Source organism: Zootoca vivipara, chromosome 15, assembly GCF_963506605.1.
Source record: "Zootoca vivipara chromosome 15, rZooViv1.1, whole genome shotgun sequence".
Lineage (NCBI taxonomy): Eukaryota > Metazoa > Chordata > Lepidosauria > Squamata > Lacertidae > Zootoca > Zootoca vivipara.
This window is the reverse complement of record NC_083290.1, coordinates 24,150,146-24,177,965: the sequence shown is the minus strand read 5'-3', so window position 1 is coordinate 24,177,965 and position 27,820 is coordinate 24,150,146. Positions and strand designations below refer to the sequence as shown.

Below are 27,820 nucleotides of genomic sequence, written 5' to 3'. Positions count from 1 at the left end.
TGTTAGCCGCTTTGAGACCCCTGCGGGTAGTCATAAAGCGGGATATCAAATCCAAACTACTCTTCTTCTTCTGCTGCTGCTGCTGCTGCTGCTGCTGCTGCCTTCAGATGCCTTCTTAAGGTTACCTATCTCCTTGGCTTGGGGGTTGATACCCTCCAAAATTTCTCCAATGTACAGGTGAAACTTGGAAAATTAGAATATTGTCAAAAAGTGCATTTATTTCAGTAATGCAACTTAAAAGGTGAAACCAATATATGAGATAGATGCATGACATGCAAAGCAAGATGTGTCAAGCCTTTATTTGTTGCAATTATAATTATTTGTCGTTAGGCGGGTCAATCATAAATGGAATGCAATTAATGAAATGTAATAGCGATGTTTATTTTTGTATTATTGTAACTATTTGTTTTATTACTGTGGAATTTCCAAAAGAAAGCATTCGTAAAAATTAGAAGAAAAATAAATAAGAATAAGTTGCATTACTGAAATAAATGCACTTTTCGACGATATTCTAAGTTTCCGAGTTTCACCTGCAAATAGGGACGTCCTAAGGGAAAGCGGGACATTCAGGATTAAATCAGAAACTGGGACAGCTTCTGTAAACCTGGAACTGTCCCTGGGAAATGGGGGCACTTGGAGGCATATGCTAGCTTGCAGCTGTAACTGGCTTGAACTAACTAAACTGGAGAAGAGGCAGGAAAAAAGTAAAGCCTGAGAGGAGGTGAAACGTTGTACCAACAAATACTTACTAAAGGAGAAAGATTCAGTGAGGGGTGATTAGGCTTCCTTTCTGCCAATCATGTCCCCCCCCCTCCCCCACGTTCAAGTAACTCATAGTAACTGTTGTTTTACTCCCAACACTGCCAACCAAGTTCAGTTTGACTCAGCTTTGGCAGCCAAACACTTGGGTGGTTTTTGGCGCATTTTCAAAAGGGCCAACTAAGTTGCCGATCCCTCCTCACCCAAAATGCACTTCTGGGAGCGGAGCTCTCTGTGTCAGCTATATTGATTGAAAAGATCGTCATGGTGTGTGCCAGCCCATTCACGTGCAGGGTCCCTCTGCCAGTTGGCACAGCAGGTCAGCCTTGAACCCTTGCCAGGCCGTTTCTGGTAAGGGAGCCCTAAGGCTAGAGCAGGTTGCAGGTGGGGGGAATCGACACAGAACAGCCCGGGTGGAAATAACTGCCGTAGACTGGTTACAGGCTTACAGATATTAAGGCTGCAATTTCATGCAACCTGACATGGGAGCGACGAAGAGTCTTGCACAGCACCTGAGAGATTAACAGATTTCTCACTGCATAAGGAATACTGTGCACAGATCTGGTTGCTTCCTCTGCTCAAAAAAAGAGGATCTTGTAGAGTTGGGAAAGGGTCAGAAAGGGGCGACTGAAATCATCGAGCAGATGGAACAATTTGAGGGAAAGTGTCAGCATTTGAGGTTTTTTAAATTAGAGAAAAGGCGACTAACATGTGACATGATAGAAGTTTATAAAATTATCTGTGGCATTGAGAAAGTGGGTAGAGAGGGTGGAATCTCCTGCCTCATAACACTTGAACTTGCTTACATCCAATGAAGCTGAATGTTGGGAAATTCAGGACAGATAAAATGATAGAATCATAGAGTTGGAAGGGGCCCCCAAGGTTCACCTGGTCCAACCCCCTGCAATGCAAGAATCTCAACTGAAGCATCCATGACAGACGGCCATCCAACCAAAAGAAGTACCATATTTTCCCGTGTATAAAACGAGGATTTTTTATTTTAAAAATACCCTGTTTCTCCAAAAATAAGACACCGTCTTATATTTATTGGCTTATTTTCAGGGGATGTCTTATTTTTTTTATTAAGTATGGTACAGTTAAACCTACAAGGTTAAACTGCCTATCACCATGGCTTATTTTCAGGGGTATGGCTTATTTTCAGAGAAACACGGTATGTTTAAAATTGGGGGTCGTCTTATACACGGGTAATGCAGTGTGGGGACGGGTCATTGGTTGCTGCCGCAAGCAGGAGATTGTCATTGGCAATCAGGTGGGTGATTGGTTGCTACAGCAAGGGCTGTTCTCGATTGGCTGTCGCTGCAGCGGACAATTGCGGAGCTTTCAACGTGGGGTTCCTCAGAGTTCAGTTTTAACCTCTGTGCTGTTTAGCATCTACATGAAACCATTGAGTAGGGTTATCTGGAGTTTTGGGGTGCATTGCCAGCAATATGCTGATGACACACGGCTCTACTTCTCCTTTACAAGTGTGGGGGTGGATGTGCTGGGCCATGGTCTTGTCTTAGTGATGGACTGGATAAGAGTCAACAAACTGAAGCTCAATCCAAATAAGGCTGAGGCACTGCTAGTGGGTGGTTCCCTGGACTGGATAGGTGAGTGGTTGCCTGTTCTTGATGGGGTTAGAATACCTCTGAAGGAGCGGGTACATAGCTTTGGGGTACTTCTGGATCCTTTGCTGTTGCTTGAGACTTAGGTGGCCCTGGTGGTATGGAATGTCTTCCATCAGCTTCGGCTGGTGGCCCAGCTGCCCCCTGTTTCAACAGGGATAGCCTAATTTCTGTCATCTGTGCTCTGGTAGCCTCTAGGTTAGATTGCTGCAACGTGCTATACATAGGGCTGCCTCTGTAGACTGTTCAGAAGCTTCAGCTGGTGCAGAATTCAACGACCAGGTTGCTCACCAAGGCATATTACACCATTCCTGCTCGACTGCACAGGCTGCTAATTAGTTTACAGGCCCAATTCAAAGTGCTGGTTTTGACCTATACAGCCTTAAATGACTCAGGACCTCCTATATGAACTGACCTAGACCCTGCGATCATCATCAGAGGCTCTTCTTCATGTGCCTCCTCCACCAGAGGTCAAGAGGGTAGCAAAACGAGAACAGGCCTTTTCTGTGGTGGCTCCCCGTTTGTGGAATGCTCTCCCCAGGGAGGCTCACCTGACACTTGCAGTACGTATCTTTAGGCACCAGGTTTTTTGCTTAACCAGGCCTTTGGCCCTGAGATCTATGGGTGCAGGGCAGTATACAAATTTAGATAATCTTCAAAACATTATCTCAATGACAGCGTGGTTGTTGGAGCAGGCAAATTCCTTCATTGGTCTCCCGGAAGTGTTTCCATCCTTTGCGTACAGAAGTTGGTGTTTGACGTTCCGGGGACCTCAAGCATGGTTACAATTGATGTGTTGGGGAGGCTCCTTTGACTACAAGAAACTGAGCCTTTCGTGTCATCAGCCTAGTCCTGTGGAATGCTCTGCCACTAGTGATTTGGCAGGTGGCTTCTGTGCCAAGTCTTAAACGCCTGCTGAAAACTTTTCTATTCCAATAGTCTTGTGCAGGCAGTTAAGGATGCATAACATTTCCATAATCCTTAGCTGATTTCTTATTTTAATGTGTTTATGCAGTTTTATTGTATAGTTGTATGTATGATTGTGGTGAACCATCCTGGTTTTTTGTTTTTTGTTTTTGGAAAAATATATATAGTGATATATAATTTTTAAAAAAATAATAAATAAATTCTACAGTGAGTCAACTGAAGCCACGAGGGGTAAGAACTCCCCTGAATTCTGCACCCGAAACCTGCCTCCCCAGCCTTCCCTCTTCCCCTGCCAGCTTCTTGATCTTGGCGAGGGTTTTGCAACAATGCTGTCTTTTACTCTCTCACACAGATTAAGACGGAAGACCTCGGGGACTCTTTGCAAACCGCCATTCCCTCCAGATCGAGCCACCTGGTACAAGGGCCCTCGATGATGCCTGGAGGGCAAATTGCTGGGGTAAGAGACTTTCGGTGATTCATACAGACAAGTGTTGATCAAAAGCATTTGTAGACCCAGCGAAGAATTCCCATATGGGGTGTGGCCTTAAGGCACTTGATGCACCACCAATGCTGAAGCTAAGCAGGTCGAGGTCTGGTCAGTGCTTGGATGGGTGACCATCTGTGACCTTGTGGAGCTGCAAGTTGTGAATAAATCAGCTATAAACAATACTGGCCACACGGTCCTATTAAGAAGAAAGGCCACAACATTTAGGGCTTTTAGTTTAGGAAAGGTAATTTGGGGGGGGCAGTCATGGTAGAGGCATGGCATAGAGAAAGTGGATGCAGAGAAGGTTCTCTGACTCCTGAACCCAAGGTCATCTGATAAAACGGAATGGCAAAGGGAAGTGCTGCGTGTGTAATCAATCTGAGGAACTCACTGCCACAAGATGCGGTGACAGCCACCAGCTCAGATGGCTTCAAAAGGGAATTAAGCAAAGTTGTAGAGGAGGGGAGGTCTGTCAGTGGCTGTTATCATGGTGCCTCGGTGGAACCTCCATGTTCAGGGGCAAGGTATCTCTAATAGCAGTTGTTGGAGAGAGCAGCAGCAGAAGAGAGCTATTGCTTTCAAGCCCTGTATGTGAACTTCCCAGAGGCAGAGCTCCTGTTTGGACCCTGTGTGAGAGTCTTTTAACATGCTGATGAGTCTACCCTTCTCCTGCTGATTTTAAATATCCAAGAGGTTGTCCTACATTTGTGGGAGGGGGAAGCATTCAAAACACCTGAAGTCTTTGGTTTCAGTCTAGCCACAGATTGTGGGCTTTGGCCCTCAAGTGCCGAGTCATCAACCCATGAGAAACCGGGATATATATTTGTGCATGCTTGGACAGTTGTATATTTTGGGGGAAAGCAAGGAAGGGAGAGCAATCATGGTAGCGATACGCAAGGATATGGGTGGGCAATGGAGCATATGCAGAACTGGGTGAAAAGGTCCCACTGACTGCGACTTTGGGTCTTCTTTTCCTCCAGGATATGAGTTCTCTTCACACGTTGCAACAGCTCGTGCAGGTTCCAGGCCACATGCAATCTGTCCCCCTTTTCCTGCTTTCTCAGGGCCCAGCAGGACAACAAGGTAAGGAGGACATTCATCTAAGTATAGATGTGGAAGCTGCAACAAAATGTTGCAGCGTGAAGTGCTTTTGTTCTGGATACTCCATTTTATTCTCCATTCTCTTCCGCCTCCCCCCTGTTCCCCCTTTCAGTCAGCATTCGCTAGCCACTGATCACGGCGACTCCTTTCCTTATATGAACTGTTTAACAGGATTTATAAACCGCTTAATCATCTGTAACCTCTAAGCGGTTTACTCGGACTAGAATATTCATTAAGGATTTGCTATTCATTAATCATAGTCATTAAGAAATGCCCATAACAAGCAAACGTTAAAAGCAAGTTAACCTAAGATTAATCAAAATACATGTAAAATCAACACTCGTTAGAAATTTACGAAATTAATAGAAGCTCATGTTATCATTACATGTTAAAATTGCAAGCCTGGGTAGGATTCTCTAAACAAACAAACGAAGTCATTAGCAAGTGTCAAAAGCAATGCCGTGCAGATGTTTCAATGATATTGATATGTTTGGGACAGGGTTGCCATACACCCAGAATTTCCTGGAACTTTCCTCAGAATACTGCAGTCAGAAGCAGTGTCTAGGAGGAAATTGGCACAAATATCCAGGGAAATCTGGACGTATGGCAACCCATGTGTCTGGATTTTCAATTTTTGAAATATGGCAGAATAGTTTGGGAGGCTTTTCACCCTCAATTTATATAACAGCATAGGAAGAGCCTGCTGGATCAGGCCAATGGCCCATCGAGTCCAGCATCCTGTTCTCACAGGGGCCAGCCAGAGTCCCCAATGGGAAACCCGCAAGCAGGAGCTGAGGGCAACAGCCCTCTCCTCTCCTGCAGTTTCCATCAACTGGTATTCAGAATCATTATTGCCTCCAGCTGCAGAGGCAGAGCGTAGCCATCGTGACTGGTAGCCATCAATAGCCCCCTCCCCCTTGAATTTGTCCCACCTCCTTTTAAAATCGCCCAAGTTGGTGGTCATCCCTGCCTCCTGTGGGAGTGAGTCCCATAGATTAACTAGACCAGGGGTGGCCAACTCTCAATCTGATCTACTCACCCCCTTTTGGGGGGTTCAGATCAATGTTGTTGAGCTTTTTTTTAGGAAGGAGGAAAACCCATTTGGGGAGGGGGGTCAAAGTTGTTGAGCTTTTTCAGGGAGGAGGTAAAATGTTGAGCTTTAGGGGAGCCACAGTTGTTCACCTTCTTTTGGGGGGGGGAGCCAGTGACTACCAGTGATCTACCGCAGACGTCCAGTGATCTACTGGTAGATCACGATCTACCTGTTGGACATGCCTGAACTAGACAAACTCCTTCTCTCCCTGCCCTCTTTCTCCTGCTGAGTAACTCTTAAATGTCCTATCCCTTCTGTGATCCCCTTGGTGATTGGCCCCATGGAGGGAGGGGAGGCGATTCAATCAGAATTGGGGGGGGGGAGGTATAAGATGGCCCTCTCCCTGCATTCCCTCTTGTGCTGCTCAGCTAACTGGGTAACACCTGAACATGGTTTAAAGTCCAGGCATCTCAAACTTCGGCCCTCCAGATGTTTGGGACTACAATTCCCATCTTCCACAACCACTGGTCCTGATAGCTAGGGATCATGGGAGTTGTAGGCCAAAGCATCTGGAGGGCCGCAGTTTGGGGATGCCTGGTTTAAATGGAGCTAGCCTGCAGAGGAAAGAGCTCCCTTGGAGGGAAGGGTGGGCTATAATTTTGATGGATAGATAGATAGATAGATAGATGATAGATAGATAGATAGATAGATAGATAGATAGATAGATGATAGATAGATAGATATTGTTTATTTAATAAAAAAATCTGCTTCTTGGCTGATCAGTGGAGGCATGTTGTGGGCCAGGCATGAGGAGCGAGCGAGCCAGAAGCAGCTCAAGGAGTGCAAACTGCACACTTCTGAACAAGAAATAGAAAGAAAAGGGGCTCGTGTTTCTGGGAGACTATGGACGCTGACCGAAAAATGTGCATACTGCCCAGAGAATGTACAAAATGCAGTTGAGATATGTACATTCCCCAAAGCCTGTTCGGAATTAGGCAAAATGGACGGAGGATGTACAAATTTCAGCCACTATATGTGCAGCATTCAGTATGAACCTGTCCTGCCCCACAACCAACAAATGCAGACAGAGACACTTGTTTAATTTTTGTCTTGGTTTTATGGTTTCAGTGGTTTCTTTAAACTGAAGTTTTGTTTTTGTTTTGTTTTTTTTACAATCAAGCAGCACATAAATTGTATGAAATGAGTAAATGAAAGTAAGTAAGAGATAGACATTTATTTGTACGCAAGCTCTCCCCGCCGCCACTGCTGTTGAATGAGCTGAGTTTCAGGAAGTTGCTCCCCATGCTTAGGCCTATGACCTGCCATCCCGCAGCTAGCAGGCAAAGCCATTTGACTAATTTTTGTCTGCCTCGCTTAGATCCTATCTCCCTGGATGTTGCAAAGGCATTAAAACGTCTCCGCCAGCGCCGTCTGGTAGGGTTCTGCAAGACCCACTTGCAGTGGCGTGCGTCTTTTAATTACATTTGCATGCGTGCCCCTAATTTGCAAGGTGCCTAGTCGCAGGAGAAACAATGGCCAACCCCTGCCCTGTGGGATCTGACAGGTCTTTGTTTTCCTTTCTGCTACTCCGGAGACACACGGGAGTAAAAGGGTGAAGCAATGATTCCGCTGAAGTAGTCAAACAGCTGCAAAGAGCTGGGATTACGCAGCCAGTGACTGGGAGCAGGAAATTAGGAGCGTTAAAGTGATGAACTCTTGCAGTGACTCAGTTCTCGGTAACATAAGTGGAGCACTCCCTCGCCTCAGTGGCTACTTTCAGCAATGGGTGAACTCAGCAACCTGCACCCAAAACCAACCTGGCTCCATTTCCTCATACCCCCCCCCCAAAAAAGATATGACTATCTCACACACCTCTGATTTAAAATAGAAAATAAAAAAATTCCTTCCAGTAGCACCTTTAGGAGACCAACTAAGTTTGTCATTGCTATGAGCTTTTGTGTGCATGCACACTTCTTCAGATACACTGAAGCAGAAGTCATTCAGAAGTGTATCTGAACACGAAAGCTCATACCAATGACGAACTTAGTTGGTCTCTGGACCATAAAGAAGGCTGATCGCCGAAGAATTGATGCTTTTGAATTATGGTGCTGGAGGAGACTCTTGAGAGTCCCATGGACTGCAAGAAGATCAAACCTATCCATTCTGAAGGAATTCAGCCCTGAGTGCTCACTGGAAGGACAGATCGTGAAGCTGAGGCTCCAATACTTTGGCCACCTCATGAGAAGAGAAGAATCCTTGGGAAAGACCCTGATGTTGGGAAAGATGGAGGGCACAAGGAGAAAGGGACGACAGAGGAAGAGATGGTTGGACAGTGTTCTCGAAGCTACGAACATGAGTTTGACCAAACTGCGGGAGGCAGTGCAAGACAGGAGTGCCTGGCGTGCTATGGTCCATGGGGTCACGAAGAGTCGGACACGACTAAACGACTAAACAACAACAAGGTGCTACTGGAAGGATTTTTTATTGTTATTATTTTGTTTCGACTACGTCAGACCAACACCTACCTGTAACTAGAACCTCTAATTTAGTTTCTCTGCTCTCCTCACAGTCACACTTCTTCCTAAAATCACAGAAGTGTAGAGTTGGAAGGGACACCAAAGGTCATCTAGCCCAAGCAACTGCAACTATTATTATTATTATTATTATTATTATTATTATTATTATTATTATTTCTACTACTACTACTACGCTGCCCATCTGACTGGGCTGCCCCAGCCACTCTGGGCAGCTCCCCACAAAATATTAAAAACACAATAAAACATCAACCATTAAAAACTTCCCTGAACAGGGGAGCCTTCAGATGCTTCCTAAAAGTCAAATAGTTGTTTATCTGTTTGATATCTGAAGGGAGGGCGTTCCACAGGACGGGCGCCACTACCGAAAAGGCCCTCTGCCTAGTTCTTTGTAGCTTCACGTCCCTCAGTGAGGGAACCACCAGAAGGCCCTCGGAGCTGGACGATGGAGGTTGAGACACTTCTTCAGATATACAAGGGCTGAGGCCGTTTAGGACTTTAAAGGTTAGCACCAACACTTTGAATTGCAGTGTAGGACTTGCTGCTAAAGAATCCCCGTCAGATGACCACCCAACCTCTGTTGAGAAACCTCCAATGAAGGAGAGTCCACTACCTTCCTCTCTGACGGCAGCTCACCCCCTCAGCTTTTGCTAAAGGCTGCCACCAGCCCATGTCCGCACCAAATATTGTCCACTGAGTGGAGACAAGCTTTCTTTCATCTGCCTTTCCATATGCACAGAGGAACCAAAAGAATTGCATCCAATATGATGTAAGGAGAATGGGTAAAAAAGAAACCACGGTTCTGGATATGGCCTCACAAGAACGTACCAATTTTGGTAGTGGTGAGAAAAAGACAATCTTCTGGGGAGGGAAAGAGAACCCCTCGCTTGTCATGAATATTTGGGTGGAGGGGGAGCCAATACCCTCCTTCAGCTATTCAGCGCAAGTTGTCTAAGGTGGGAGTCCTGTGAATGCGGGTAGTTATACCTCACAGAGTCAACTTGTGGACATTTCCCCCACCAGAGGCAACTGGATGGTTTTCGATGAGGATTAGACCAGGCATCCCCAAACTGCGGCCCTCCAGATGTTTTGGCCTACAACTCCCATGATCCCTAGCTAACAGGACCAGAGGTCAGGGGTGATGGGAATTGTAGTCCAAAAATCTGGAGGGCCGAAGTTTAGGGATGCTTGGATTAGACCAATTCACAGAAGAGAGGGCTATAAATGGCTACCAGCCATGACGGCTATGCAATTCCTCCACATATTGAGGCAGCAATTCTTCCAAAATACCAGTTCCAAAATACCACTGGGGGGGCGGCTCTTGTGCTCGAATCCCATTTGCGGGTTTCGCACAAACATCTGGCTGGCCACTGCAAGAACAGGATACTGATCTGGGAGGGCCACTGGCTCTTTTTATGTTCTGATGTGCACGCCTGCATGCAGCAGCTACCCTTGGGCGCAAAAATATTGACTACACCTGTTGTTCAAAGGGCAACAGCCTGGCTGAAATATTGGGGAGGAAGGGGAAGGACAAGTGATGGCTGAAGTAGTGGAGGCTGCTCCTTTAGGGGGAATGGGGCAGGGCCCCACTAACCTCAGCCCATCTCCAACCAGCCACCATTTGCTCTGCCTGCCAGCTTCCTCCCCTTCAACCTTAGTCTCTGTGTTGCCCATGTACAACTCTGCAAGGAGGAAACTGGAATTAGTCAATGGCTCTGGCTCCACCTACTGGTTGCCTCCCTGCCTTCTACCCTACCAGCTCCAATGGGCCCCAGCCACTACCGAAAGCAAGATTTCATTTCTTGGTGTGTATGTCTGTCATGCAAATTGCAACGTGGGGAGAAACCAGGCTCACACCGCAGTTGAAAATCTGCCACAACAGTCTTCCTCCCCCCCCCTCCAACACCCACAGCCTGTCTTCATCCTGGTGCTAAGATGTCATCCTGTCTAGTGGCGTTAAGTCCCCAGTTTGGAAATCCATGCTAAGAAAGAAGGGCAGCTGCCAATTTGTCTGTTGGAGGGCACGTCATTACTCTCATGCGCATCTCATTTCTGGTGACATTGCACCATATTCTGGAATACGCTCTCATTTTGGAAAGGTTATATTATCCCTAGGTGGCGTTAGGCAAGCTCCTATTTCACAGCCTCAGCCACGCGTCTGCAAAATGGGAATTATACTGCTGAGCTGGCTTGCCTTCCCGTGTTGATATAAGGATTACAACAGGTTGTCTGCGAGGTGCTCTGAGCACTCAAAGGCAAGGATAGACAAAGTGGAGCCCTCCTAGGTGTTGCTAGACTACAGCTCCCATCAGCCTTAGCCAGCAAGTTGTGGGAGTTATAGTTCAGCAACATCTGAAGGTATGGATGGAGGAGAAATTTGATTCCCTTTGCCTTTATAAGCAGACTGCACTAAACTGCACTTTCTGAAGCAATACACAAATGGAAACACAAGCATCCTTCGAAGTTTGCTGTCCTCCGGATTTTGCAGTACACTTCTCCAGCCCATAGCTGCTAAGTCTCCCGTTTTTTTGCAGGAAACCCCTGTATTTTAAACCGTTTCCCGCTGGCAGCCCGGATTGGGAAAAATCCCGTAAATCCCCCGGATTTCCTACCTGCCAGGGAGGCTCCATTTTGGGTCCTGGCGCCGCCCGATTTCCGGTGCCCAGACATGGGTAGCGCGGCACCGGAAGTCCCTTCTACACATGCATGCGTAGAAGCGACTTCCAGTGCCGCTCTGCCCATGCCTGGGCACCAAAAATCAGGCAGAGCGGCGCCGGAAGTTGCTTCCATGCATTTCCGGACATGCGTAGAAGCGACTTCTGGTGCCGCTCTGCCCATGCCTGGGCACCGGAAATCAGGCGACGGCACCAGAAGTTGCTTCTACACATGTCCAGACATGCATAGAAGCGACGTCCGGTGCCGCATTGCCGCTGATCCCGCCTTTTTCAGCAGGGGACTTGGCAGCTATGCTCCAGCCGCATAATATGAACAAAAATGCATATACTGCGGTAATGTATTCAGCCTTCGGAAATGCCTTGTATTGGGGAAAACTGCATACAAAAGTGGGTATATTAGGAGAAATCCACACTCAAATCCACGCTTCTTCCCAGGTTTCCATGCAGGGGACATTCCCAATCTAACCTGGAGATGGCAAGGATTGAACCTGCGTGCAAAGCAGATGCTGTAGCAGTGAGCCAAAGCTCTTCCCCATCCTTATTCTCAAGAGTGGCACACCCCATTTAACTCACCACTGGCACCATACCACTCTTACCTGCATTGCCCAATGGTGCCCACAGAGCACCAGCAGCTGCGGCCAACTTCCAGTGAGATCTTGCAAGATCTCACCGAAGTTTTGTGAGATCTCGTGCAACAGGGCCGGCAGTGGAGGCAAACGGTGGCGGTGAGGCAGGCACCGCTTCTAGGGTCAAGGCAGGCTCCTCCCCAGTGCTGGACTTACGTATAAGCTAAACAAGCTATAGCTTAGGGCCCCACTCTCTTGGGCTCCCCAAAAAATGAAAAAAAAAACTGGATGTACATTTCCAAAATATAAGATGAAAACCAAATAAAATAAAACCTACATACATACAACAGTGTTTTGTGTGGTGTAGGCTCCTATTTGTGATGTGCAAATGGCTTTAGATACCTATTAGGTCCATGAATTACTAGATAGCATATATTCAACACAAAAAACAGTGACAATTTGTTGTTGACAAAGGACAGCTGGACATATAAAGGGCCCCATTACCTTAAGTAGCTTAGGGCTTCATCAAACCTAAGTCCTGCCCTGCTCCTCACCCTTCTTCCTTAGTGGACCAGGCCTGCTTCTTCCTTCCATCCTGAAAATCATCAGGCAGAGACAAAGTTTCTCACACTTATTTTTTCCCTTTCTCTTCCAGCTCTGCAACCAAATCTCCTCTCCTTTCCTCAGCAGCAGAGTGGGATCCTCCTTCCCCAGCATGGGCACAGCTTGACGTCTCAGGTAACAGCCGCATGGCAGGGTGTTTAGCTCATAGAAATCATAGAGTTGTAGAGTTGGAAGTGACCCTGAAGGTCATCTAGTCCAACCCCCTGCAATGCAGGAATATCTTTTGATTGGATTAATTTGGTTCAGTTAACTCAGTTGAATTAAATTCACTGTTGAGCCGAAGCCAGTATTCTCAGATATTCAAAACATCCAACACAGAAACTGAAATTTGGAATGTGCCATTTGATCTTAAAATTCAGCTGCTTTGGGGGTTGGGGGTAACTTTGCCAGACATCAGCTGCTGGCTGTCAACATCATTAGCCACATTGCCAAATATGAAAACCATTGCACTACAGCTACACTTGTTGTCACATACTACGTCCCAGTGCGTATCAGTTTTTAAATTTCACTGCCTACTGTAAGATATGGTGAAATACTATATCCCATTGCATGTCAACTATCAGATCCTGACAAATCAAATTTCAAGAATTGAAAATCAAACATATGATATCAAATAACAGATTTGTATAGTATGTATTGTTCTATTGGTACTGTCGCTGTGGGGTTTGTAATGACCTTTGGCTAGAACAATAAACTTATATTGATTGATTAAATAACACATTTCAAGCATTCAGCAAATATTTGCGCATTTGGGAAATGTTTGAAGAACTTTCAGTGCCTAAAGATAAACTGATGTGCCATTTTGCAAATGAATTCATTTAAGCTCTAATTCAGTGTCTAGCCCAGGGGTCAGAAAACTTTTTCAGCAGGGGACCGGTCCCTCATACCTTGTGGGTGGCCGGACTATATTTTGAAGAAGAAAAATAAATGAATTCCCATGCCCCACAAATAACCCAGATATGCATTTAAAATAAAAGCACACATTCTACTCATGTAAAAATACCCTGATTCCTGGACCATCCGCTGGCTGGATTTAGAAGGCGAATGGGCCGGATCCGGCCCCCGGGCCTTAGTTTGCCTGCCCATGGTCTAGCCTACTAGGAACCCCAAAGCTTGGTGGGAGCACTCATTGAAATCTGGTGCAGAATTATCTCTGGACATTCCCAAAGTGCTCAAATAAATGGCTGTGTGTGTGTGTGTGTGTGTGTGTGTGTGTGTGTGAAGTCCCCCTTGTCTTGAATTTAGCACACGGCCACAATCTTAACACCAAACATCCTGGAGAACTGAATTTGGAACTAGATGGAAATATTCCATTGGGTAGGACCGTGGGAATTTGACTCCACAGTTGTGCTCACATTGAGCCAAGTCCAATACAAAGGAGGGGGAGGGGGAGGGTGGAAAGGACTCCTTCCTACCCGCAGTCAAATTTGGTTTAATCTGAGTAAGTTCTCTTTTCCACTATTCCTCGGGATGATGAGAGCTCCCTGTGGCTGTCCACTGAAATGATCAACAGAGCTTAGGGCTGTGGAACATAGTTTGGTCACCCTGGGTTACTCAGCCTAAAGGCAGCATGCATAGAATCCTAGAGCCATAAGAGGTGCATGGGCGTACCCAGCGATGGGCAGGGGGCAGCTGCCCCCCAGAAGCAAAAAAATACTGTACTTTACGGACCATAACCTGCACTTCAGTTTTCGGAGGGGAAAAGTCACTGCGGGTTATGGAAATCGGGCTGTTTCTGCGCCTTCCGCGGCTGCAGCCAGCGACAGGAACGTGGGGAGGGCACGAACGGGAGCTCCATCCTTCCTTCCATCCTTCCTTTCCCCCCCTCTTTCTTTCTTCCTTTTTCTCTCTCTCTCCCTCCCTCCCTTCTCTCTCTCTCACCCACCCCTTTCTTCCTTCCTTCCTTCCTTCCTTCCTTCCTTCCTTCCTTCCTTCCTTCCTTCTCTCTCTTCCCTCCCTCCCTCCTTCCTTCCCTCTCTCTTCCCCTCTCTTGCCCCCCCCCCAGTTTTGATCCTGCGTACACCCCTGAAGAGGCGTCTGAAGTAATCTCATCCAACCTCCTGGTCAAAGCAGGAAAGCCTCTATGATAGGATCCCTGATAGGTAGCCAACCAGCCTCTGCCTATGAGGAAAGGTTATGGTTTCCTCACAGGCATCCCTTTGAGAACAGGAATGCTGGACTAGATGAGCCACTGGCCCCATCCAGCAGACTCTTCTTAGGTTCTTATGCTTTAAAACTTCTAATGAAAAGAGGGAGAATCACAAGCAAAGTGCCTGAAAACTGAAGAGGAAGCGGGATTTGGAAAAGCCTATCAACCGCCAACACCACCGCCAACAGAAAGCATTCAGTCCCATAGTGTCTGATCCTGGGACACTCTCTCTACCACCAGGAGACACCTAGAATGATGGATGAGAGGAAACTGTCTCCATAACACCCAGGCCTCTTATGTCATCTTCAGATGTGTGGGTTTCTGCTCATCCTAAATTATTCGAGCAATCTTGCTGGATCAGCCTGATCATCCCTCTAGGCCACACCGAGTGTAATTAGGAATAAAAACAACTAAATTTGATTAGTCATTGTTGCAATGAATGTAGGATAAGAAAATCCCTGCTTACAGCCTGTTGGAGGATGATATATTTGAGTCTTCCCCCTTGTATAAGACTAGTATAGTCATAACAGGGAGGGTGATACCCTATGATTATTCTGGATGTGCCTTGATTGGCTCTCAGGTCACACCCATACTCTACATTCAAAGCACATTTGACATACATTTAAAGCACATGGCTTCACTCAAAGAATCCTGGGAACTGTAGTTTACAGAGCCACAAGTCCCAGCCTCTTTAACAAACTACATCCCCCAGAATTCTTTGGGAAAAGCCATGGCTGTTTAAAGGGGTAGGTTTCTACTTTAAATGTATAATAGTGTATAGTGAGGCCTTGGTTTCCAATGGGTATTTTATTGTTTTGATCAATCTGTTGTTCATATTGATGGTTTTCTATGGGGTTGTTTTGGCAAAGAATTTGTATAGTACCAGCCACTTTGGACACTTTAATTGAGAGGCAGGATGCAAATGTCTACAGCCCACAAAAAACACAGTTTGGTGAGAGTGGAAGTGGAGTCATAGAATTGTAGCGTTGGAAGGGAACCCGAGAGTCATCTAGTCCAACCCCCTGTAATGTGGGAATCTCAGGGTCAGCATTTGCCCTTAAGATCATCGGACAAATGTTTGGGCCATGACACCACTGCTACTACTATCTGCCCTGAGCCCCCATTGCATTCATTTTTTTCTGGCCCAGTGCTCTGAGGAGAGCAGCCATTTTAATTTCCCACAATACCCCTGGTGTAGCACCACTCTGGAACAATGCAGAGAATAAAAATGGTAGCCCCCACCCATCCAACGCTGCTTCTGGCCACTATCTCTGGCCGGTGAATTAGCCAGGGGGGTGCACTCAAACCTGCAGCACATCCCATGATGTTTTTGATGTTTTGTGAATATGTCATTTGACCGGTAGCTTATACCCTACTAAACACCTTTCCTGGGGAGTGCTTTCATTGGTTATTTTTCTCCCAGTAATGATGGCACAATGTGTCTGTTTTAACAGGCGGTGGGACGCCCTGGGCACCCCGGGTCGTCGTTGGAGCCCCACCTGGAAGTCCCTCAGCACTTACAAGTGAGCAAACACTTGCCATCCTCAGTGGCAACGGATGAAGCCAATGATCTAGAGGAGCTCGAAAAATTTGCCAAGACTTTCAAACAGAGGCGGATCAAACTTGGGTTCACTCAGGTGAGGACGGTCTCCTTCAAACTCTAAATGGTTGTCTTCCAGTGCCACCTTGCCTGTGCCTTGAGACCTTCAGCCGATGCTCTTCTCTGAGAACCTGCACTGGGGAAGGTATTTCATGCAGCAAAGAGAAGCAGGGCCTCCTCTGTGGTAGTGCCCCACTGTGGAATGCCCTCTTGGTATGGTTGGACCAAAGCGCTGATCATCCCTGACCATATCTGATGGAACTTAGAGTCCAACAACACGCATCCCTGCCATGGAGGAACAATGAGTGCTGATACTTTAATCCTTACTGTCTGGGTAAATCCTTTGTCAAGGCTTTTTGAACACTGGTTATGCTTGCTTGTTTTAACTCAGAAGTGGAGAATTTGTGGCCATCCAGATGTTTTGAGGCTGCGACTGAGGCCTCTAGCCATTGGGCATGCTGGCTGGGGCTGAAGGGAGCTGGAATCGAGAAACTTCTGGTTCTCTACCACTCCTCCAAAACCTGTTCTATGTTGGGGGGGGTTCCAATAAGAAGATCCTGTTTTTTTTCTTATCAATGTGTTATCAGTAATAGTATTCTTAAGTTGAGTATGCCGGCATCCCCAAACTTCGGCCCTCCAGATGTTTTGGATTACAATTCCCATCATCCCTGACCACTGGTCCTCTTAGCTAGGGATCATGGGAGTTGTAGGTCAAAACATCTGGAGGGCCACAGTTTAGGGATGCCTGGATTAGATGGTTGTAGTCATTCTGTTAAATGTATTACCTGCCCTTCGCCAGCAGGTCCCAGGGCAGCTTCAGAATTAATAACAGTTTACAATTGCAGGAATAGGGCCGGCCCTGAAAACACACATCTGAGTGTCAAAGAGGAACAACTTCAGCATTTGCGGAAAGCTGTTTAGCAAATATGCCAAACCCACCTCTGCGAGGAGGGAGCTCCCCAACTGCGGAACTGTCCCAGGGTTGGACTAGATGATGCTTTGGGTCCCTTGCAGCTGTATGATTCCTCTCTGCTGCCTTTTCCCTTTCCTCACCTCTTCTGCCTCCTGCAGGGCGATGTGGGGCTGGCCATGGGGAAGCTCTACGGGAATGACTTCAGCCAAACCACCATTTCCCGCTTTGAGGCCCTCAATCTGAGCTTCAAGAATATGTGCAAGCTGAAACCACTGCTGGAGAAGTGGCTGAGCGATGCAGGTAGGCTGGTGTTTCAGTTCATCTTCTGCAAGCTGGCATTTGAATGAGCTCCCATTTCTTGCAGGTTTGCTTAAAGAAAAAAAGAAAAAAGAAGATCTGTCCTGGTCTTGCTAGCTTTACTGTTTCAGCATGAGTTAAGGGGTGGAGAGCTATTCCTACTCCCCTCTCAGATTTTCGCGCTTTGGCAGGATTGTAGGGTATAAATTGAGGCTGTGCTTGTTTTCCTGAAGGAAACAGGATCCCTCATGAATCATACACCATTGTCCCACTAGGGGGCAAGAGGGTGCGATAGTCTCCCAAGACGGAGAGAGAATAAAGTGAGTGTAGGAGAAGGGGACGACAGAGGACGAGATGGTTGGACAGTGTTCTCGAAGCTACCAACATGAGTTTCAGCAAGCTGCGGGAAGCAGGGGAAGACAGAAGTGCCTGGCGTATTCTGATCCATGGGGTCACGAAGAGTCGGATATGACTAAACGACTAAACAAAACAAAAAAGGATCCAAACAGAACATTGCAAAGTAAGACGCCAGCTTTCAAGTTCAACAGAACTCTACTTCAGTTTGGATACAGGTAGGTAGCCGTGTTGGTCTGGATCGAAGTAAAATAAAAAAATTCCTTCAGTAGCACCTTAAAGACCAACTAAGTTTTTATTTTGGTATGAGCTTTCGTGTGCATGCACACTTCTTCAGATACAGTGAAATGGAAGTTTCCAGGCACTTATGTAGAGAAGGGGTGGGGAGGGGTGGGGATGGGGAGGGGGGATCACTCAGAAGGGTGGTGGAAATGGGTGATTGACTGACTGATAGCTGTTGATGACCGCAAACGACTGCAAATGGTTTTGCATGAAAAAGCAAGGGTTGAGATGGCTGAAGATCGCTTATCATGTATAATGAGATAAGAACCCGATATCTCTGTTCAAACCAGGTCCCTCCATGGTTTTGAGCTTGGTGATAAGTTGCAATTCAGCAACTTCTCTTTCCAGTCTATTTCTGAAATTCTTTTGTAGTAAGACAGCTACTTTGAGATCTTGTATAGAATGTCCTGGGAGATTGAAGTGTTCTCCTACTGGTTTTTCTGTCTTCTGGTTCCTGATGTCAGATTTATGTCCATTTATCCTTTGGCGTAGGGTTTGGCCTGTTTGTCCAATATAGAGAGCTGAAGGGCACTGTTGGCATTTGATGGCATACACAATGTTAGAGGATGAGCAATTAAATAGTCCTGAGATGGTATGTTGGATGTTGTTGGGGCCAGTAATGGTGTTGTCTGGGTGTATGTGGCAGCAAAGTTGGCATCTGGGTTTATTGCAGGCTCTGGTACCAGTGTCCATGTTAAGTCTGGTGGTTGTATTATTGTGGGTGAGGAGTTGTTTAAGATTGGGTGGCTGTCTGTAGGCAATGAAAGGTCTTCCTCCCAGAGCTTGAGAAAGGGAGCGGTCATTGTCCAGGAGAGGCTGTAGATCTCTGATGATGCGTTGTACTGTTTTAGCTTGGGAGCTGTATGTGATGACTAGTGGTGTTCTGTTATTTTCTTTTTTGGGTCTGTCTTGCAGCAGGTTCTCTCTAGGTATCTGCCTGGCTCTGTTGATCTGTTGTTTAACTTCATCAGGTGGATATTTTAGTTTAGGTTTACAAGCCATAAGGAACACCATTTCAGATAAAACCACAGCGGACTTTGCTACCAAACTCTGCCACTTTGTCCTTACCCACAACCACTTCAAATTTGGTGATGACCTGTTCCTCCAGATCAGCGGCACAGCCATGGGCACCCGCATGGCCCCTCAGTATGCCAACATCTTCATGGCAGATTTAGAACAACGTTTCCTTAACTCCTACCCACTCAAACCTCTCCTGTACCTGCGATACATTGACGATATTTTTATTATCTGGACACATGGACAACAGACCCTGGAAACCTTCCACCAGACATTCAATGACTTTCACCCCACCATCAACCTAACAATGAACCAATCTATGCAAGAAATACATTTTTTGGACACTACTATAAAAATACAGGATGGACGTATAGACACCACCTTATACAGAAAACCAACTGACCGACAAACATATCTACATGCTTCTAGCTACCATCCCAAACATACCAAACAATCCATCGTATACAGCCAGGCCTTACGTTACAACCGCATCTGTTCCAACTCTACAGACAGAGAATCTCACCTAAGAGATCTACAGCAAACCTTTTTAGAACTAAAATATCCACCTGATGAAGTTAAACAACAGATCAACAGAGCCAGGCAGATACCTAGAGAGAACCTGCTGCAAGACAGACCCAAAAAAGAAAATAACAGAACACCACTAGTCATCACATACAGCTCCCAAGCTAAAACAGTACAACGCATCATCAGAGATCTACAGCCTCTCCTGGACAATGACCGCTCCCTTTCTCAAGCTCTGGGAGGAAGACCTTTCATTGCCTACAGACAGCCACCCAATCTTAAACAACTCCTCACCCACAATAATACAACCACCAGACTTAACATGGACACTGGTACCAGAGCCTGCAATAAACCCAGATGCCAACTTTGCTGCCACATACACCCAGACAACACCATTACTGGCCCCAACAACATCCAACATACCATCTCAGGACTATTTAATTGCTCATCCTCTAACATTGTGTATGCCATCAAATGCCAACAGTGCCCTTCAGCTCTCTATATTGGACAAACAGGCCAAACCCTACGCCAAAGGATAAATGGACATAAATCTGACATCAGGAACCAGAAGACAGAAAAACCAGTAGGAGAACACTTCAATCTCCCAGGACATTCTATACAAGATCTCAAAGTAGCTGTCTTACTACAAAAGAATTTCAGAAATAGACTGGAAAGAGAAGTTGCTGAATTGCAACTTATCACCAAGCTCAAAACCATGGAGGGACCTGGTTTGAACAGAGATATCGGGTTCTTATCTCATTATACATGATAAGCGATCTTCAGCCATCTCAACCCTTGCTTTTTCATGCAAAACCATTTGCAGTCGTTTGCGGTCATCAACAGCTATCAGTCAGTCAATCACCCATTTCCACCACCCTTCTGAGTGATCCCCCCTCCCCATCCCCACCCCTCCCCACCCCTTCTCTACATAAGTGCCTGGAAACTTCCATTTCACTGTATCTGAAGAAGTGTGCATGCACACGAAAGCTCATACCAAAATAAAAACTTAGTTGGTCTTTAAGGTGCTACTGAAGGAATTCAGTTTGGATGTTAAGCAGAACAAAGGCAAAAAGAGGGGTGTCTGAAAATATTTTTTATATAGCTCACCTTTTCTGCAAAGAGCACAAGGTGGCGTATATACTTCTCCCCCTCTCTATTGTATTCTCACAACAGCCCTGTGAGGTAGGCTAGGCTGAGAGGCAGTGACTGGTGCAAGATCACCCACTGAGCTTCCTGGCTGAGTGGAGATTTGAACCCGGGTCTCCTGGGTCCTAGTCCAACACGCTAACCACTATACCACACTCATGTCTCTGTGGGGCGTGGTGGGAACCTCATCCCAACCTTTGGTAACAGTCTTGTGGCTGGTGCTTATGTGAGTTGCAGTCCAAGATGGGGGAGTAGACCTGAGGTCAGAGCTGGGGAACCTGTGACTAGATGTTTTAGACTCCAGTCCCTAGCAGCATCAGCCAGTAAAGCAAATTGTCAGTTTTCTGCCATAATCCTTGCACACATCAATGTATCGGTTTTGATTTAAATGGTTTGCCTATCTCCCTGCTCCATAGAAGCTTCCCCGTTGGATTCTTCCGTGAGCACACCCAGTTCCTACCCATCTGTGAGCGAGATGTTTGGTCGCAAGAGAAAGAAACGCACCAGCATCGAGACCAACATTCGCTCCACGCTGGAGAAACGTTTCCAAGACGTAAGAGAAACAATCCACTTGCTGCTTTCAACCGTCAAGCATAATATGGGGAGGTATATAAGGCTGAAGGTTTGACAGGGCAAGTGGTGAGAAGCAAGAAGGGATGCCTTCCATCACTTCATCCCACTGGTCCTTCTAGGTTTTCCTCCATCCTAAAATAGTGTTATAGGATTGGGGGGTCAGTCTAGATGACATCCAGGAACATAGCTCCCAAGTACTCCGTTTTCCCCAGGAAACCCCGTTTTCTCGTACCATTTCCCGGCGGTCCCCCGTATCAGTTTGTCTCCCATTGTTTTCCCTTATTCCGCTCCTGCTGGCGGCCATTTTTTTCCTGCTTTACCCATCTATGGGCACCGAAAATGGCTGGCGCTGGCACCGGAAGTCGCGTCTACGCATGTCCGGAAGTGCGTAGACGTGACTTCCGTTGCTGGCGCCGGCCATTTTTGGTGCCCATAGATGGGCAAAGTGACACCGGAAGTTGCTTCTACGCAACATCCGGTGTCACGCGGCTGCCGGTCCCGGATTCTGCAGTCCAGGACTTGGCAGGTATGTCCAGGAATGTGATCCTGTACACAGTGAGGTTAAGAATCTAGCAGGGGAGTCTGCTGAACCAACCAAACCAGTTCCTTTGTTAAGGTCTTGGCTAGCCAGTTAAGTACTTCCATCTGCATGTCCAAAGAGGTTGCTGTTGCCATAGAGACAAATAAGTGGGCATTTTCCCACCTCACCTTGCTGGATGCCATGTCAGCCTAGGAGGGAGAACAAAGGGACAAGGGGTGCTGTGTGAGTGACAGTTTTTTGCTGCTGCTGATGATGATGGAAGCTGGAGATCCAGAGGCTGGACCCAAAGATGTGGCATTCGGCTTCCCTAGAAACCTAAAAGGAAGACAAGTTCTGATGGAGGGTAAATGCTATGAGCCCCTTCATCCTATGTTCAAGTCATCAACATGTGTAAATAAATCCATATGCTCTAAAGATATGGAGACTGCTCCATAGACCTTCATTCCCAGGAAACAGAACCCTGGGTAAGTGCAGGAGCCCCCAGAGTCTCTCACCACACAGAGGTTAGGTGCTTGCAACACTATATGATTCGACCGGTCCAAGTCCTGAACTAAATTGAGCCGATTTAGGGGAGTGGAGGATTGAGACAGCCCCTGATCACTGCAGGTCGAGCCACCCAGTGATCTGCTGCTGTCAGGCAGCCCTGTGAGCTGCAACATGACAACAGCCTTGCCTTTCTATGTATATAGTAAGAAAGTGTCCCTTACTGCTGTGGATGGTGTTGCTTATCTCAGCCTTTTTCTCTTCAGAACCCCAAGCCCAGCTCAGAGGAGATCTCCATGATTGCAGAACAGTTGTCCATGGAGAAGGAAGTGGTCCGGGTTTGGTTCTGCAACCGGCGCCAGAAAGAGAAGCGCATCAGCTGCCCGATGCCCTCCCCTATCAAATCACCCCTCTACAACTCCAGACTGGTAAGAGCTCCTTCACCAAAGGGGACTGATCACCAGTGGGCATTGCTAGATAGTTGAAGGACTCGAGGCAGAAGCCCATAACGCACATTTCTTACATATTGGCATGTGCTAATTTATGGCGCTGTGGGTTAAACCACAGAGCCTAGGGCTTGCCGATCAGAAGGTCAGAGGTTCGGATCCCCGCGATGGGGTGAGCTCCCGTTGCTCGGTCCCAGCTCCTGCCAACCTAGCACTTCGAAAGCACGTCAAAGTGCAAGTAGATAAATAGCTACCGCTCCAAGCAGGAAGGTAAACGGCATTTCGTGTGCTGCTCTGGTTCGCCAGAAGCGGCTTAGTCATGCTGGCCACATGACCTGGAAGCTGTACGCCGGCTCCCTCGGCCAATAACACGAGATGAGCGCCGCAACCCCAGAGTCAGTCACGACTTGACCTAATAGTCAGGGGTCCCTTTACCTTTACCCCTGGGCAAATTTAGGTGGTAGAGCTCTCACTTTGTGCCCAGGAATTGTTGTTGTGCCCAGTGCTAGTCCTACTGGCAGTGGCCCACTGAAGTTAATGGACATGACTAACTTAGGTTCATTACATATGCTCCAACAATTTCTGCCCCAAATCCAGGACACACACCCCCATCATGCTGCCCCTGCCTCCACCCCTCACCCACCCACTCCGCCTTGACCCACCAGCACCACCCACAAGGATGCCCAGGCTCACTCAACTCACCACTGCCACCCACCACTCACTGCTGCCACCACTGCAAGGACAAGGCTGCCTTCTCCCCCTCTACAAGACCCACCAAGGCACTTTGGTGCATCCCTTTGAGACAGCCAGCACAGCTTCCCAGAAGGGTGCATCCCTGGGCAATGTCAAAGTGATCTCAGAAGGTGCTCTGTTGCTCGTCATTCCAGGATCCAAATCTCAGCTTCTGTGGTCTGGGATGGCCCAGTTAAAACGGGACAGTTGGGGGGTATGTCATTAATTAACTTGGGTCTAGTCTGAGGGGAAGATAGTTGGCTCCGACTCAAAGCTTGCTGTTTCTTATTTGGAGCTGTGCTCCAAAACACTGGATTGAGGAAAGCTGCTATAAACCAAGCTGACCTATCCCTTCTCTCACAGAAGCTGGACTGTCAGCATCCCGTTGTCCCTGGCATGCCCTGTTACAAAGACCTCAGGCAGCAAATGTCAGATTGCAGAGCCTGCAAGAACAGGCGGTGCTAAGCTGGATAGATTCGAGGTCTGATTGGTGAAGAGCCACTTGTTTATACATAACTAGTGTCATTCAGCCCGTTCAGGAAACGGGCGCTAGCCGGGCGGAAACGGAGGGGAAGCCCTGGGACCGCGCAGGCGTCGCCTCTGTCGAGCGCCTGAGGCCCACCGGCCCCTCCTCCGCCTCCTCCTGCTGTCCCGAGTGACGACGGCCTCCTCCACCTCCCTGCTGCGGCTGAGTGACGAGGGGCGGCGTGCTTACCTGAGGCGCGCTGCGGGAGGCGGGGGCAGAGGCCTCTTCCTTCTCCTCAGGAGAAGGGAGGTGGAGGAGGCCATCGCCACTCGGGACAGCGGGAGGAGGCGGAGAAGGGGCCGGTCTCTGCGCTCCAAGTCTCTGCGTCCAATCCCTGTGTCCTTGGGGCACATGTGCAGTAGCGCGGACACAGGGACACAGGGACTGGACGCAGAGACACAGGGACTTTATTATATAGGATAGTCAGGAGTATCACACAAATACTGTGCTTTGAACATCATGTTCCATGTTGCCAACAGTGTGCTCCTGGTGTATCAGAGCCAACAGAGCACCTCTCCCTGTTGAAAACCGCTTTGCAGGTGTCTGAATAGCTCCACGCAGCTGCTGTCTGCCTCTCTTTCTTTCTTACAACGCAATTTGAATTGCACATGCACCTACATGAAGAAACGAGTGGAAGTGGGTTGTGTGAATGGCCAAAGAGTTGTTGCTGTTGGCATGAGCTGGATTCTGTGTGGTCCTCACCTTACGCTGGGCGAAGCATTAGTGTATAAACACACTTTGAAGTGGAATGCAGCTGTTGCTGGGGGTAGAGCATGCCAGCTCCTTCTAAAGGAATGGCTTGCCGTAGGGGATCAACACAGGAGAGCCAGGACAATATTATGGCTCATGATGAGTTGTCAGCCACAAGGGCCTTGCTTCAGAAGTTTCTTGGCAGCCCTCAGTAAACTGCCATCTCCACACACACACACACACACACACACACACACACACACACACACGGCAGTATGGGAATAACAGCCATGGCCTACCTTGCAAGATTGCAAGTGAGATGGGGTACAGGTATCATCGTAAAAGCTCTGTAGAAATGCTGCGAGGAGAAAGGCTGGGATCCAACTGAAACTGTGACGGAGAGTCTCAGTCGCCGGAATGTCAGCCAGCTTCCTGAGATGCTATCGCTCCAAATTAACAAGGCCCCCAGCAAATGGAAAGAGCACCTTTTCCCTGATTCACCAGGACTGATTCACAGAGGAGAGCACCCTCTGAGGATGACTCATTCACACAGCTTCCTGTAAGGCAGCTGCTTCTAGCTTAGCACAGGGTGCTCTCCATTTTCGGGTGGGATCCTCTCCTGTGTCAGCCAATCCAGGTTGTGCAATCGTTGTCGGCAGGAAGCTATTGCGCAACAAATACACCTCTCCCCACCCCCCTCAAAATAGACTTTTTGCTTTGAGATATATTAAAAAAATAATTAAAACAATTGTCCAGTAGCACCTTAGAGACCAACTAAGTTTTTTCTTGGTATAAGCTTTTGTGTGCATGCACACTTCTTCAGATACACTATGTCAGACCAACATGGCTACCTACCTGAATCTTTTTGCTTTGAGGAAAGGGATGGGGAAAATCACTAGACAATGTGGGACAGAATGCTTGCCTGGACACAACATCCTCTAACCTCCCCTACATCAAATCAGAAGGCTCCTGAAATAGGCAGTGTCATCTTATCTGCCTACAAACCAATCAGAATTAATGCTTTTTTATTTAAAAAATTTTTAAAAGGTCATCTGGAAGCAACTATCATCTCTGGCTGTTGAACTATCTGAGCAAACTGTCTTCTAAGTCCAGCAGCAAATGTAGAGTTGGAAGTGACCTTTGCCAAAATTTTATTAGGCATTACAAGTATTGGCCATCATAAAACATCCATATATAAAATTTTAAAATATGTACAAATAAGCAGCCATGTAAAATATGCAATAATGAGGATTTTCATCGGAGTTTCTTCCTGCTAAATAGTGCCATTCACCACACTAAGAGATACTATTGATTTAAAACTCGGCCACCCTTGCAGTTACTTCTGGGTTGATGTCAGACAGATAGAATCTGATATTTTCATTGTGCCATGATGTTAGACTATGCAAAAAAGGGGGGGGATAGAACACTTTTGCGTAGCTGGACCCTGAGGTTCATCTAGTCCAACCCCCTGCAATGTAGGAATCACAGCAAGAATGAAGTCAAGAGAGAAGGCAGATTGAGTGAAGTGGAACCAGTTCAGAGGAGGGCAACTAAGGTGGTCATGGGTAAAGAAAAGAAGTCCTAAGATGAAAGATTGGGATAAATGGGCATGTTTAGGCTGGGGTATGGAAGAATGAGAGTGGGGGGACACATAGAAGATGACACTTAGAAGAGGGCACTTTCTACCTGTTTGGGGGGGAGGGGGGAGAGAAGATTTGCTATCTGGTTAACTGGGAACGGACCCCACTATACATTTAAAGCACATCTAACCACATTTAAATCTCATGGCTTCCCCCTAAACAATGCAAAATCCTCATAGAGCTACAATTCCCAGGATCCTTCTCTGGGGAAAGTTGTGTATTTTGTACGTATGCCGTGAATCTGCCTTGCGGCACATTTTAACCCATCCAAAACATTTTTAATTGGGACACCCATTTAATCCACTAATTTATTTTAATTAGGATGTATGTTTAATCCAAAAATAACCTTGAGTAACTGAACGATCAATTAAATATTGTAGCTGCATTTGCAAGTCACAATAAGTCTATGGCTTAGTGCAATAGAGAAAAAGGAGGGATGGCTAAGTACCACCTGCATTATCACATTTAAAGCAGCATCACATTTCTATCACAGACGTACATCTCCCAGAGTTCCCTGTGAAGAGGGATTGCTTGTTAAACCACTCTGGGAATTGCAACTCTTTGAGGGGAACAGGGGTCTCCAGATGACTCTTACCCTTAAGAAACTACACTTCCAAGGATTCTTTGGTGCCGGGTGCCACAGTCTATATTTTGACGTATTTCCTTTAAAATAGATCAAAATTTATTTTTTTAAGATTTTGTGTCTGGATTTCCAACCCTGTTTAAATGTACAGTGCAGATGATGCAAAAAAAATTAGCTTCCCATTGAACGAATTGAGTCTCCTTTAGCACAGCAGTTAAGTACTGCTTATTTGTTTTTGTTTTTCTAAGCACCAGCCATACGACTTGCAGTGGACAAACCAACCTAGGCCCATCTTTCCACCTGTCACCCCCAATGATCCTCTTTGGTTTGCTTTTTTCTTCCAGGTTTCTACCTCAGGATCCTTGGGTCCCCTCTCTGTCACTCCTGTTCACAGCACCATGCATGGAGCAGGTATGTGGGGGTTTTCCCCTCCAGGAGAACATTCCTCTGTTTCTGTTTTTCCCTTCCATGATTCAGCCACTCTGATCTGCTTCTCTAGGTGAGATGGGATTGTGGAGGGAACATGGAACCAGCCGGTCTTTTTGCCTCAGGCCTTTGGCGCCCCAGGCCCTGCACGGATATTCCTCTGCACAGCTCAGACCTTGCCTAGGGGCACAGGCTGAGGAACACATATATATCGGCTTGAAGCAACCCTGCCAAATCTTTGGCCGTAGGCTTTCCATTGATACTGTGATGGGCAGTTGGGCTATGAAAGCCCAACAGGGTAAAATGGGTATGGTGACAGACAGGCCAGAGGGCAGGTTCTCGATCAGACAGACATGAGATGAGGAAATCTGCATCATTACTCCACTGGACAAGCTACTCAGACTGAGGGGCTGGGAATCACAGAATCATGGAGTTACCTACTCCAGCTCCCTGCAATGCAGGAATCTCAACTAAAGCATCCATGACAGGTGGCCATCCAACCTCTACTTAAAAAGTCTCCAATGAAGGAGAACCGACAACCTGCGGAGGGAGTCTGTTCCACTGTCAAA

At 47.0% G+C, this 27,820-nt stretch overlaps 1 protein-coding gene across 2 annotated transcripts in view; it reads left to right on the top strand.

Moving 5' to 3' along the window:
• POU2F3 (POU class 2 homeobox 3) overlaps window positions 1-27,820 on the top strand; it is a 96,927-nt gene that overhangs the window by 60,619 nt on the left and 8,488 nt on the right. For both annotated transcript variants that reach the window (XM_035140187.2, XM_035140186.2), the window contains 8 exons: window positions 3,664-3,768; window positions 4,779-4,881; window positions 12,363-12,445; window positions 15,935-16,117; window positions 17,152-17,293; window positions 21,028-21,164; window positions 22,475-22,636; window positions 27,170-27,236. In XM_035140187.2, the coding sequence (XP_034996078.1) occupies window positions 3,664-3,768; window positions 4,779-4,881; window positions 12,363-12,445; window positions 15,935-16,117; window positions 17,152-17,293; window positions 21,028-21,164; window positions 22,475-22,636; window positions 27,170-27,236 (982 nt within the window). The remainder of the gene's footprint in view (window positions 1-3,663; window positions 3,769-4,778; window positions 4,882-12,362; window positions 12,446-15,934; window positions 16,118-17,151; window positions 17,294-21,027; window positions 21,165-22,474; window positions 22,637-27,169; window positions 27,237-27,820) is intronic.